Source organism: Melospiza georgiana, chromosome 4, assembly GCF_028018845.1.
Source record: "Melospiza georgiana isolate bMelGeo1 chromosome 4, bMelGeo1.pri, whole genome shotgun sequence".
NCBI lineage: Eukaryota > Metazoa > Chordata > Aves > Passeriformes > Passerellidae > Melospiza > Melospiza georgiana.
The window spans coordinates 67650328-67664209 of record NC_080433.1 but is presented as its reverse complement, the minus strand read 5'-3'; the positions used below and the strand labels follow the sequence as shown (position 1 = coordinate 67664209).

The 13882-nt window shown below is 37.6% G+C and overlaps 1 protein-coding gene across 3 annotated transcripts in view; it reads right to left on the bottom strand.

Moving 5' to 3' along the window:
- Positions 1-13882, bottom strand: part of SRPK2 (SRSF protein kinase 2) — a 129334-nt gene that overhangs the window by 19375 nt on the left and 96077 nt on the right. For all 3 annotated transcript variants that reach the window (XM_058021884.1, XM_058021881.1, XM_058021883.1), the window contains exons 7-11: positions 9197-9303; positions 8661-8826; positions 6609-6634; positions 4936-5182; positions 3523-4011 (exon numbers count right to left, since the gene is read on the bottom strand). In XM_058021884.1, the coding sequence (XP_057877867.1) occupies positions 3523-4011; positions 4936-5182; positions 6609-6634; positions 8661-8826; positions 9197-9303 (1035 nt within the window). The remainder of the gene's footprint in view (positions 1-3522; positions 4012-4935; positions 5183-6608; positions 6635-8660; positions 8827-9196; positions 9304-13882) is intronic.

The following is a 13882-nucleotide window of genomic DNA, read 5'->3' as shown; positions in this document are numbered from 1 at the left end:
GCCAAATGACTCTTACTACAATAACCAGAGGAGCTCCTAAGCAAAACCAATGTATGTTTCCAGGAACAGATTCAGACAGAAAATGTGAAAACTCAGACTCCAGGAACTCACCCACTACACACATGAAAGATATGTTCTTGGAACAGTTTGGTTGAGAAAATAAATCCTGCACTTCCATGCCTGGCTACGGTAAAAATCTGGCTGAATTCTTCCTTTTTTTTTTTTTTTTTTTTTTTTAAACCTATCCCAAGGTGTAAAAGACTCACCAAAACCTGGCTAATTTGAGAGCCTAGAGGGCTGTCATCCTTTTCACAAATAATTCAGCACTTAAAAGTTCACTGAAGGTTCTATCTGCATCAATTATGATCCAGACTAAAAAGGCAGAACCTTTGATCTTGCAATCTTTAGAGGCTCTTGGGACACTGAAACCTTAACACCCCCAGCAGAGGTGCTGCTTTTCTCTATTTTGACATTCCACCTGCTAGTTCCTAAACTGGGAAGAAAGCAGATGAAGGCAGGAGACAGAAGCAGGTATCACACATCACAGGGAAGCACAGGACTGCTCTCTGTTTCCTTGCCCCAAAGCTGCAAGGTGTAAATTGGAAGCTGAAGGTAAGATAAGAAAGAGGCACCAGATCCAAGCACTCGTGGCTGCAGTGACCTGATAAGCTGGTGAAAGCCTTGGAACAGGAAAATACACCAGGCATGGCACAAGGACAAAAATGCTGGATGTCTAATGGAGAATTAGGAGTGACTGAAATCAGATGGAGATCTTCAACTGCTGGCACACGAAGCCTGAATGGGTCATCAGAGCACTGAATTTTAGCCAACCAGAAAAGAAAGTGGTAGGGCCCACCAGAGGAGAGAGGGAATGAAAATACAGAAACAGCAAAAGGCAGAGGGGGCAGTGACCACAACAAACAGCCCTCTAAAAAAGCTGGAATGGAGTCCAAGACTCAAGTTTATAAAAAGCATCAACATAAGGACAGAAGTAAAACACTCAAAAGATAGGAACTAGTAAGACTAGTAAGCTTAATACTAAAGTCTTCCCTTAAAAACATGCTGCATAGTACAGTGCAATATTTTTAACACAATCACATGCACTACTGAAGAAATAACAGGACCTTTCTCAGTTCAGTAGTCTTTGCAAAAAAAAAAAACAAAACAAAAAGACAATGCTGGATAAATCCTTCCCACATGTGTTGCTGAAGGACTGCAGTAAATAAAGTCAAATGAAGGGGGGAAAAAAGCCCCATGACTAAGACATCTGAATATGACATTATGCAACAGCTTTCTTCAACCTCTTCCTAAGAGAGGGACATGAGCTGGCAATAGGGAAGTGCCTACACTTTTGTGTTTTTCTAAAAAGTTGTGATGCTTAAATCCTGTCTCTTCTTGGATTCTGTATTTGACAAACACAGATCATTTACAACTGAAAGTGAAGGCAGAGTAAGTGCATTTTCTAGAAAATACTCACAAAAAAGCATCCAGATAAGTTTAACCTTTGAACAAAATTAGTGAACACTTCTGTGTCCTAGTTCCACAAAAACTAGGAAATATCACCTTAATTCTCACCATCTCTGCATGACAATGTACTTAGCAAACATTCAAACACTGGAGAGAGGAGGAGGAGAGTCGTGAGGAAATTAGAGATCTATCTTCAGGGCATTTGGTCACGCAGTGAAAACTTGAGAAAAACAAAAACTGCTCATGCACTAAACACAAACTGGTTTGTGCACCAAATAAAGCAAGAATCCCAAAAAAATTAAGATGAGACCATGCCACTCAACAATGCATAGCAATGCCTAGAGAAAGAGGAACAAATGAAAGTCTACTTCAGTACAAAAAAAGGAGAATAAAGATATGATGAAAAATTATGTAGCACCATTAAAAAATATTAAATAGCCTCTAACTCCTGTATGCTTCTTTCTAAATACCTTCACCTGTTTTATTACTGTTATACTCAATGTTATTATTGATGCCATTAATATCTGTAACATTCACCTTTTCTCCCTTCTTCAAAAAAGTCAACTATCACTGAATTTACTGTCTGTCTTCTCTCTTTGCAAGAAAGGTGTGAGAACTGATGGGATAACATCAAGGAGGAATAAAGTAGGTTTTTTTTCCCAGCTAGGGAGCTAAGCTGTTTCTATGAGGACAAAAGCAGCTTTAATCTCTGAAGACATGAGGATTTTACCCACCACCCCAGGAAAACAGCAGTGGAGTCCTTCTGCCTATCTGCAGCTGGCAAAACAAAAGAAGAAACTACCAGGCATTCAGGAACCTCCTCTGTATTGTTGCAGGGACTTGAGAGTGTTAAGGAGGTGGACTAAAGCCTTATTTGCCAGGATGTTCCAGAAATGCAGTTCTACTGAGCTGTATTTTATTTCACATTTCTTACTTCACCTTACCTGTCAGACCCTCTAATAAACTGTGTGAATTGCTCTTCTAAAGTCCTAAACCAAGAAATACACTTGACTGCATTTCTCAATGCAGCTCAAATTCATCTGTGACAATGTTGATGTCAAGCTTGGTGATCTTCTCCCTAAGCTCCCATTTTCTTCTATCTGCTCACAGATTTAGAATCTCAGTATTTTCTTTATTAAAGCTGAAACCCATATATTTATCATTTAACCACTGGCACTATAAATAAGATCTATTGTAATATCCTGAAGCTATTTAATTCAATGGCAAAAATCCAGCTCTTTGCAGTGACACCAAGATTTCACCTTCCATGTCTTCAAATGGATTTACAGGCAAAAGTTCTGGACTGATGGCCAGAATTTAAATGTCCAAACCCATGCTGAATATAGAAACACCATAATGAGCTGAGGGTTGGCAACATGCCCTGCTGAGTATTAATAAAAGGTTAAAACAGGAACTGTTTGACACAGAAAGAACAATTAATGAATGAAAACACAGCATAATACAGAATTTTTTCAATATGACTGAGAAAAGATGTGACAATAAGTAACAGATACAAGCAGCAGCCAGACAAGCTCAAACTTGCTACAATTCTTCTAAAACAATTCAGAGTACTAAGCAGTGGAATACGCTTCAATCACACTGGATTATAATTTCATTTGTCTATTTAAGAACAGGTATTTTTCTTTTTGAAAAATACATTTTAAGCCAACAATAAATGTTACTGGGCTTAAAAGATGGTGTATTAGTGACTTGTTATCAAAGGACATCAGGTTTCATGATCTCATGCTCATCTACCTTCAAACTACAGGAATGATGTTTATTTGCAACTATAGATTTCCTTTTCTCTTTCATAAGCAAACTGACTTGTCAATGCAAATGTTTATTCTACAATAATTTGTTTATCTAATACCCCTTCAAAGCAAGTTCTAGAGTGGAAAATAACCCATAAATTACAGTTCTGCAACAAAACCCATCCAATTCACCTAAACAATCTTTTCTTAACCTAACCACTGCCTTTGCATTCCATTTACCTGCCCCTTTTAATGCAATACACACCCATGCTACTAGACAAAAGCCATTAAGAGGAACACTTACTTTTTGGCAAATCCCCAGTGCTGGAAGCTGAAACCGTTCTGCTCCTGTCATGAGATGGGCTGCTCTCCTCCCTTTCAGTTACAGTGGATCCTTCAGACACAGCAGAGCCACAGGCTACAGACTCCAGAGCCCCAGAGAACACCGACGCTGAAAATTCCGAGAATTGGGACTCTGGAATTTTATGACGTCCATTTGGCAATTCACCATTAAACTGTTCATAGGAGCTGCTATAAGAGTAATCACTTTTTGCATTTGGATCATCAAGATTATACTCCTCTGGATTTGGACATTCTTCCTCTTCTTCTTCCTCATCTTCAATCTGTTGTTCCAATAGGAATGGGCCGTTCACAATATGGCCGTTTGTTTTGGGGGATTCTATCCACTTAGGGTCTGTAGAGTCAGTGTTGACAAGCTCCTGCTCAACATCATCATCCTTTTCAGTGTTTTCCTTCTCTGTGTCTTCTTTTTCATCCTGATCTTCTGCTTCACCTGAAAAATTTCAGCAAGCAACACATTGCATCACACGTCAATAAACCAGACTAAAATCAGGCATTTGTCATTTTTAACTATTCAGTAACTACCTGACTTCTGACATATCACACAAGGAAACACCGAATATCACTGAAATATGCAAAGCTTCAAATCTAAATTAAAGGTAAAAGGATGGACTGGTAAGACTGCTGGAAAAATAAAAAATAGGAAGGGCTTCAGGAGGGAATAATCCAGAAGAGAATGATGTTATGAAGGGAAGATGAATAAGGCCTTGAATGCAAGCTTTTAAAAATCTAGAATTCAACCTATGTCAATGGAGTCATCACAGAAGCAGGGAAACTCTTTGTAAAAGCAGAACTAAAACCAACCAAACTGAACTACAGTCTCAGTAGTTACATCTTTATCAGGACTGAAGAGCTGACAAGAAAATCAGGGAAGCCAGAATGGAGCTGGACCATAACGATTATGGTCCAAGTCACCAGGGCTGAACAGGAATTTTAACAAGTGAAGAAGCTGCAATCTTTGTTACCTGAGAGATCATTACAACAAACACTGTAAGAAGAAAAAGGGAAAGAGCAATGATGGCTCCAACTATGTCAATAACATTATAGAAAAATGTCTCTTATTGTTCTTCTGTTTCATCAGGATACTCAGTTATTCCACTCAATGTGGCATGGTGACTGTTATGTGCTTTTTTGAATACTTTATAGCTATACACTACTATTCATGGCTTTCTTCACTTCTGTAGTAACTTTGATTTTTCTTTACCTTTTGAGGTTTTGTAGTTACAATTTTAACTACAAGAGAAAATGAACTTAATTATTGGAGATTTTGTTCACTGCACCAGATACAACACAGCACAGTTACACTTTCTGCTCTGAAACTGTAAAATCAGGGGCAATAAAAACAAGTAATACTGACCATCATCATTTCCAGGTTCTTCATCTACTACCTCTTCTATATCAGCTGTTTTTAGTTTCACCTCTGGGTGGTACTCATCCTCTTGTTCATTTGATGGTATAGCTGAGGTTACATTTTCTTCTATTTTTTTCCTTTCAGCTTCCCGCTCCAGTTCTTCTATTTCCTGCAGGCGTTTTTCCAGCAGCTCAGCTTGCCTCTTCTGCTTTTTCTTCAGTTTTTTCTTTTTGTTTTTGGATATTTTTCCAACCTGAAATATTAATACCAAAGAAAGAAAAAACGAAAGTAATTATTTTCAAGCCATCTCCAAACCAATTTACAGTTTGATTACCATTTTTTTTTGAAAATACTAGATGGCAACTAATTTAGTAATTATATTACGTTTTCCAACTTACTTCAAATCAAGAATGATACAGGATTACATGAGGCAAAAGTCCACTAAAATTTTACACAGTAAATCATGTTTTTTACGTGGCCATCATTAGATATAAAATCAAAATACATCTATACATCTAAGATGTCATAATAAAATTCTTATAATCCCACAACCTTGATAAACACAATAATCTTAAACTTCAATCCAGATTAACAGATGATACTGTATGTGGAAAATGTGTCATATTAGCTGTTTACATAGAAATTCAATACCTTATTTCTCTCTCTTAATAATGCAGTTATTAACCAGCAAAAGTATTCTGAGCAAAAAGACACAAGAAAACTAAAGAGACTGGAAACAGTGAATTCTAAATAAAACCTGGGGTTTTTTCAGCTATTTTCTAGTGAAAGGAATGCATTTTTATTACTCTCTTCTGGCCCAAAACATATGAATTACAAACAGCAGACGGCCATTATGAAGTTTCTCATTTTATATAACATAAGGACTGAAAAACTCAGGTACAACAACAAGGAAATGAAAAGTGAATGCATTTTAACAGAACTGTGGCTTCCATTTCTACCATCTGATAAATGAGATCTATTCATTTTTCATTCATTGTTTAAATATCACAATAAATCCTCATATAATCAAAAAATAAAGTACAAGGAAAAGAGAAAAACATTTCCTCAAAGCTTTATCTGTTAATACTGTTATTTTCATAAAAAGCCATGGGATCACCTAAACAAGACATTAAATTTCACAACCCTAATAATTTTCATCCTTGCTGTATACCCACTGAAATTATACATGTTCTGTACACACAGAAAGCAGCTTTGACCACAGATATTTCTAAACAGCTGTATTACCACTGGTTATTTCCTATATGCATGCGGCAAAGAGATCTTTCAAACCTCAGAAAATTGCCTCAACTTTCAGGCCTTGATGATTAAGGCCTTTATGCCCTTAAGATATCTGCAATGCACAATATTTAGTGCATTCTCCCATTTTTGTCAGGATTTGGACAAATGGGTTATTCCTCAAGAGAAGAAAACAGCAATGCTTAACTTAGTTTGACAAAGCTATAGAACTGAATGTCTGTAAGAATTTCCATCACAGAAATACTGTGTTTAAAACTGGTAAGGCCACAGACATGAAAAGAAAAATGTTCTTTGAAAGATAAAAGCTTTATTCAAAGGAAGCTCTTAAAAAGGGTTGAGGCTACTAACAGTCTAATACATATTAAAAGCCAGAGAAGCACAGAAAATAAGGCAGTTAAATTGTATTATATAACAATACTTACAGGCTTTTGTTGTGGAGCTGTACTCACTAAAAAGACAAAAAATAAATTGTAAATAAAATAAAGGTTTTCTTTTTCAGAAACAGCTTTTTAAAAGCAAAAACAAGTAGAAATAATTTTAAAATACCTTTAACTAAATAAGGCAGTGCTAAGTTTACTTTGTTAGCCAGATTTTTTACTCTTTACAAGTACATGCTGCCTGAAATCATTTGATGTCTCCATTAGAGCATCTGGGATTGGAAGGAGCTAGCAGCTATCTGTGTTCACTGTGCTGTGCTTGGCACACAGCTCATGAAATTTAAAAAATAAAAATAAAAAAAGGCTGAACCATTAAGAGTGGATAGAAATCATGGAATGGCAGAGCAGGTATAGACTGGTTTAAACAGTTCAGGGAATATTAGCAAAAATACAACTACTGTGTTGTACCCAACAGAAAAGCCAAATACTCATGTGTCTTACTCTGCAACGAGGCAGTTTGATTGCTAGGGCTGGAGGCATGAAGAAGTGCCTAAGGCAAAAACCACAGCATATCACAGAAAAAGCAGCTCCAGCACAGGCCTCTCTGAGCAGGATCCCAGCAGTGACTGGCTCTGATGGGATTGCAGCACTGGCACACTCACAGAGCACCACAAGGCACTTTAAACCTCCCCCTGTGATCAAAACCAACAGAAATATCCAAAACCAGGAGACACAAGCAAGAGGAACTGAACAGGGGAGAACCTCTCACAAACTTCTTCAGACACACAGGCCTATGGCAATTAAGGAATGCCAAAAAAAATATAGAGTTGTTTTATAGGTTCAGATCCTGCTGCTAAGCTCAGGGAAAAACCTGCTTGAATGCCCCTGAAAGGGCAAGGTTTTCAAAAAGATTCTTAAACCTGAGCACTATCATTGTTATAAAAAGAGAAATTATACACAACCTATTCTATGTGTTGCTGTAAAGGCAACACATGCTCTGCTCCCGTGTGGAAAGCCATATATTTAATTACAATTTGCTAAGAACCAAGTGTGATAAGAATGCCATTCCTTAAAATAATACTCATTTTAATGTCAGGAAGCAATATAAAGGCTGCATGAACAAAATCAAGTTATTTCCCACATAAATAACAAAATATCTAGCTATGTGATTACACATTATGTCAAATTCAATATAATACATTCACCATTTATACAACTTTTCATCTGAAAGTATATAATGCTAATCCAGTGAACTGGATCCTGATCACTGTATTTGCTCCCAATATAGGAAGTATTTTTAACATACCTCACAGATTTTAATCTGTGATATATTTTCTGACAATACAGCAAAGGGAATTACTTTTCCACTGCCTGTAGCTGATGTGCTCAACTGGCAAATTAGTAGCAACCACAGTACTGAAAATATATAGTACATAGTACTAAAAAGAAAATTACTAGAAAAGCTACACTTCCTCTTTGTCTTTGCTAACCTGCTGTGAACTTTTTTACCTTGGCTACTCCTAGCTAAACATAAGGCACAGTTCTATCAAAACTCCTGGCAAGCTTAACATAAAACATTTTACAGGAACCCCCAGGAAAACCCCTAGGAAAATGGGCTTATCATGCATTCAGTTAGGTACAACAAATTCCACTTTTAAGGGTGAAAAACTATGAATGTAAAACTTTCCATTGATTCTTAAAAGTAAGTTACAACAGACAAAACGGCAGATGATTTCACAAGGATGGTGGTGAACTTAGAACTAGACATAATTTAGGTAAGATTAGTAACTGTTGTCAATATTAGAGATGCAAGCTTCCAATGTGACTAAAACCCAGGCATTAAGGGTTGTGGGATGGGAGGGGAGTAAGTTTACACCAATAAATCTTTTTCTGTTCCTGGGGACCCTGAAAACTTGACCATGCAAAACCAGCACAAAATCACTTCCTGACAGCTTCAAGAGCAGGGATAAGAATTAAACAGACACGCATTTTTCACATGCAATTATTTAAAACGCGAATTCTCACTGGATAAAACACTGCTAGCAATACTGTACTGCTGGCAGTTTCCCACCCTGCATTTGAAGATGCTGCTGATACCTGCAGAGCCAGAGGGGGGAGGAGCCCCAGCCTTCTGCCACTCGGTGGCCTCAGCCGCCATCCTGCGCACGTAGGCGTCGTCCACACACATCAGGATGTTCTCGGGCTTTATGTCCGTGTGGATGATCTTGCACTTGCTGTGCAGGTAATCTAGACCCTGAAGGACCTAATCACAGAGGGAATTTTTAAAAAAATCTGCTTGAAACTGCAACTAAATTAATTAAGAAACTCAACTTTCAACTGCATTTTAAAATAAGGCTGATTTTATCACATTGCTCAAAAGTACCAAGAAATTGGAAAAAATACGTTACCAAGTAGTAGCATAAACACGTAATTTTCCACTGCAGCATGGAATTACAGAAGCTTATGAAGCAAAATTGTTTGATGCACAGTAACACCAGTGCAATCTCACCCCACTGAGATTAAAATAAAATTATCTCAGATAGTAGTAAGAGTTCAGTTCAAATATTGTAATTCAAACCTTCAAACTGTTAACAATTGTGGAAAAACCTGATTAGAGTATTAACTAAACTTACCTGTCGAATTATGCTTTTAACACAACGGATGGGAAGGCCTTGATAATTGGACTTGATTATCCATTTTAGAAGATGATGTCCAAGTACTTCAAAGACCATGCAGACATCTGCAATTTAATTAAGGATAACTTCCAAATAAACTTGTTCATGAGATCAAGTTTGCCTGTGTTCTGGCTAAAGGAGTCATCATCCCCTTTAGAGGGAAAATGATTCCCCCTAAAATGAGCATGGTAAATGCTTTGGTACCTTGTTTCAATTATACATAAACCCATACAGAACCAGTGTCCAACTGCAGAGCAAATTAAAATAAAACATTTTGATTACACAAATCTTGTCCATCACTTCTACATGTTAACAACAGCACTAGGGTGAATAATTAAGAAAGTAATTGTAAAAAGTAACTAACTAATTTTTCTTTTCTTTGAGACAGCTGAAAGTACTGATTTGGCTATGATCTCTATTTTTTTAATAAATTTTAAATTATATTAATATAAGGTTTTAATAACAAAAGTGTGCAGCAACCATGCTTTAGAAAATGAACCATAATAACCGTTTTTTATTAAGCTGAATAGTCACTTAACAACAAATACTAACATAGTATGAGAATGGATCTCTTAAAGCCTACAGTTTTAACTGCAGAGAATAATGGCAATCACCAAAGAACTCTCAAACAAAGAAATGCAGAACTCAGAAACAACATGCAAAAAACACAATGCCAAAAAATATTTAATTAGACACAGCGTTTACTACTGGCTCCTGACAGAGGCAAACAGTCAATTATCAGGGGAGGTTATTAGGACAAAACATGATGTAGGAACTTCCAGTGATTTCTGCTTCAAGGGCTTTCCAAGTTAAGAGATTCTACACCCACATGCCTGGGTAGGTTATCTTTCTATTGAGAAAATCTTCAAGTACTGAAGCTAATTTAAAGTTTTGCCATCACAACATTCTGGCAAGTTATACAATTAGACTACATCCAATTAATCCTAAAACGTGAGCTAGGAATGACCTTAATATACCTGGAAATCAGAAAACATGTTAAAATCTTAACTACATGATACTATAACCTTGTGATGAACAATATAATGCAAATAACCAAAAATTAATTACTGCAGGAAAATCTTGATTTTCTGACTAGGTCAGAGACCATTCATATGGGAGACCACTTCTACAATGTTAGAAATCTTACCTAACTTCTTTAAGTTTTATTAACTAGAGTCTTGGCAATTATCTTAAGAGCCACTGTCTTGGGTTAAAATGAGACTTACCTTGTCTGTCAGTTTGTCACACACATTCTCCTCAAGTACCTACCTATATACATAAAGGTAATGCAAGTTTTAACATCTGCATCGTCTACACTGAAGTTACACCAATAGTAAAAGGTCTCAAGACTGGTCAAAGCACACTGTAACACAACTGCTGCCAACAGTTAATCTCATTGCACATTCCTGAATTCCTGTTTTAGAGGAGACACTGAATAGTCCTTTCTCACTCACATCAGCTGGGTGAGCTCAGAACTCCATCCCATTCAGGAGAGGAAACAGCCGTGGTTGCTTTACCCCACAATGAACACGAGTCACAGCAGAGCACACAGCCATCAGAGAGGATGAGCAGAGAGCATGAGCTCTGCAGGGCTTATTAACTGAGCCCACACAGTCAAGCTGCAAAGCTACAGCAGCACAGATTGCAAAAAGGACACTGCAACATTCAGAAATGAAATATAGGACACCCGCCCACAGTCCTTCAGACCATGCTGCTGCACTCTCCAATGCACATTCCTGACATTCCTTGCACTTACAGAAATGTTAAGTATTGCCAGTGACCAGAAGAGAGAGTGATGTAGGGAAGTAAACAGCTGAGAGGCAAGGGAGAGCACCAAGAAGGAAGGTGTAAGAGGAATGGCAGAGGCAGGCAGGAAGAGGGAAGGTCATCAGAAAGTGATGTCTACCTGAAAAAAGAGATTGCAACATTCTGCAGGTAGGACTTGGACAAACTCAAGGGACACTCCATACTGGAGAGACAACTGGAAGGGAGAGAAGATACAGAGCAGGCTCAGTGTTGGGAGTAGGTTATGCAGAAATGTGCCTGCTGTCTGATTTACTACCCTGATCTGAAAAACATTAACCTTAAGCCAGACTGCCCAGAAGAAAGAGTTTGGGAAAAGCTCTGCATTAACTACTAGGAAAGCAGCCTTGCAAGTTCCAGGACCCTCCTACAGCACCAATAACCCGACTGGTGAGAAGGTCCAAAAACTCCTGGAGCAAAAAAACCCTGAAGCCCACCTAGGAGACATGCTTCTTGTGAAATTCTCTTCAAAGCAGCACAGGGGATGGCTCACAGGACAAAACCAAGCACAGCAGCAAAAGAGAGAGTAAATCTAACATTAATCAGCTGACAAGTACTGGGAGCTGTTCTTTCTTGACTCAAATCCTACCTGTAACTATCTATCTATCTATAAACACACATTACTTAAGCATTTAGAAATATGACAAAGGATAAAGGCTAGTTAAGCTCTAGTACCAGCACAGAAAACTTCAGGATGCATCTCAGTTGCTTCTGGATTGGCAGCATTTAGACACTATGACATAATAATCTATATTCTTTGGAGATACATTCATTACAATCACTCATATCATCAGACAATGTCTGATTGTGTGGGAATGCTTCCTTCTTTATTTTTTCCACTTGTCTCTCAAAACTTGTTCCATCATATGATTATCTGAATCTTTCATTAAAAAAATGCTACACTGAAATGAACATTTACTGCAGCTCTAATAAATGTCCACTGCAAACAAACATAATAATTCACACTTATTGAAAACACCAAAGTGCCCAAGATCATGAATTCTGTTATTTCATGAAAAAGTCATAATTGCAATCTTTCAAAAATAAACAAGTAGGTAAAAAATTACCAGCCTAGTGCAGCATCCCACATTATTAAAATTCCTCTGTACATGAGCACTTACTGCAGCTCCTAGGAGAGAGAGGACAGTTTGCAGTCACACAGTGCAGGCCAATGGCTCTGCACAATCCCAGCTCTGTTCTCCATGGTTCTTGATAATCTTCCCTGTTTGGAAGCTCCATGACATTTTATGGTATTAGCTATCCAAAGGATTCACCCACCTCTCTTCTGTCTTGTTTTAGCTTTTAAATGCATTCCATAACCAAAAATCAAGCCTCTATGAAACATATGTGGTTTTATTTTATAGTCAACAACAGATATTTAGTGACTTGCCCAAAGGAAGCTGGAAACAGCAGAGCATGGAAAAGGTATCAAATTACTCTATTTCTCTCAACCTGTGCAACTCAGTGACAACAATGTAGCACTAATATGGCATTTTAAAAAGTAAACAGCACCAAAACACTAAAATCAATTACCTGCTCCATCCTAAGAGAACCTACAGCACAGATTATTTTCCCTAGAACTTAAAAAGGAGCTGATGAAATAATGCAACCAACTACTGCTCAAATAACTCAGGATGCACAAGCTGTTCTCAGGAAAACTCAATGCATAAGATACTTGGTATCATATTTTTGCTGGCAGTCAGGACTTTGACAGGCTTTCAGATGCAATTTAAATGTGAGTCCAGTATCAGTCCATCCTGTACACTGGTACTTTTCTGGAAAATGTACTTTTCAGTAAGGCAGCAACATCTGCCTTCTACATAAAAATTTCTGTACCGCCAGTTTTCAACGTGAAGGCAAAACTGAAATAGAATAAATCAACATCAGCTGTCCAGTTTTAATCTACCAACACAAAGCTACCTGACCCCTTATTTTTCACTGGCACATGGTCTCTTTTGGCCTTCTCAGTCTAAGTGCTATAGTGCAATAAGATATAAGCTTGGATATGATTTCAAAGTATTATCACTAACAAAATTTACTTTTCACACCTAGAAACAGCCCTCACCTTTAATACAGTGGTATACATGTGAATCTTATCAAGAATTTAAGAACATTATTGGGAAATTGCTCTGATAAAGAGATAAGAGTTACTTCTATGTATAGCTATAAATGCTTTATTGTACTCCTTATTTCATATTAGTGTTTACAATAAAACAGTAAATCAAAATTCCTGGTTTCTAAAAATAAGTATTCTTCAACTGTACTACAGTCAGATGAAAGCAGATAAAAATGGGGAAAGGTAAAGGAGATTAGACACTAGTCTGTAACTGAGAACACCTGACCCCACACTCTCATTCTCACCACATAACCAAAGGCTCCAAAACCAATGCCAAGAGACAGATCAGTGGGATGAAAGCTGCTTGCACACTCACATGCTTTCTAGTGAGCACTCAGATTTACTGACAGTCACCTTCTACATTCCTCTCCTAGGAGAGGGGAGTTGGTGAAAGGCGCCTTAAGCTGATCTGCTGAAGGCACAGCACCAAAATCAATGTATAATCAGGCTCTCCAGAGCAGGAACTGTCTCTCTGGCAGTGGGACCCATGAACAATGAGGTCTGCTACTGGGCTCCAAACACAACATGCACACATAAGTCCAGCTGTAACAGTAAATGAAAGCACAGTAATATAATAAGCCACTAAACAACTTAATATAATCAGCAAGGAGAACTCAGTTTAGCTCAACTCTAAAATCAAATTTATTCACAGACCCAAAATTTACACTGAGAATTAGTTGGTTGTATTTTACTTTATCTCTCTCTTTTTCCATCACCCCTGTTTT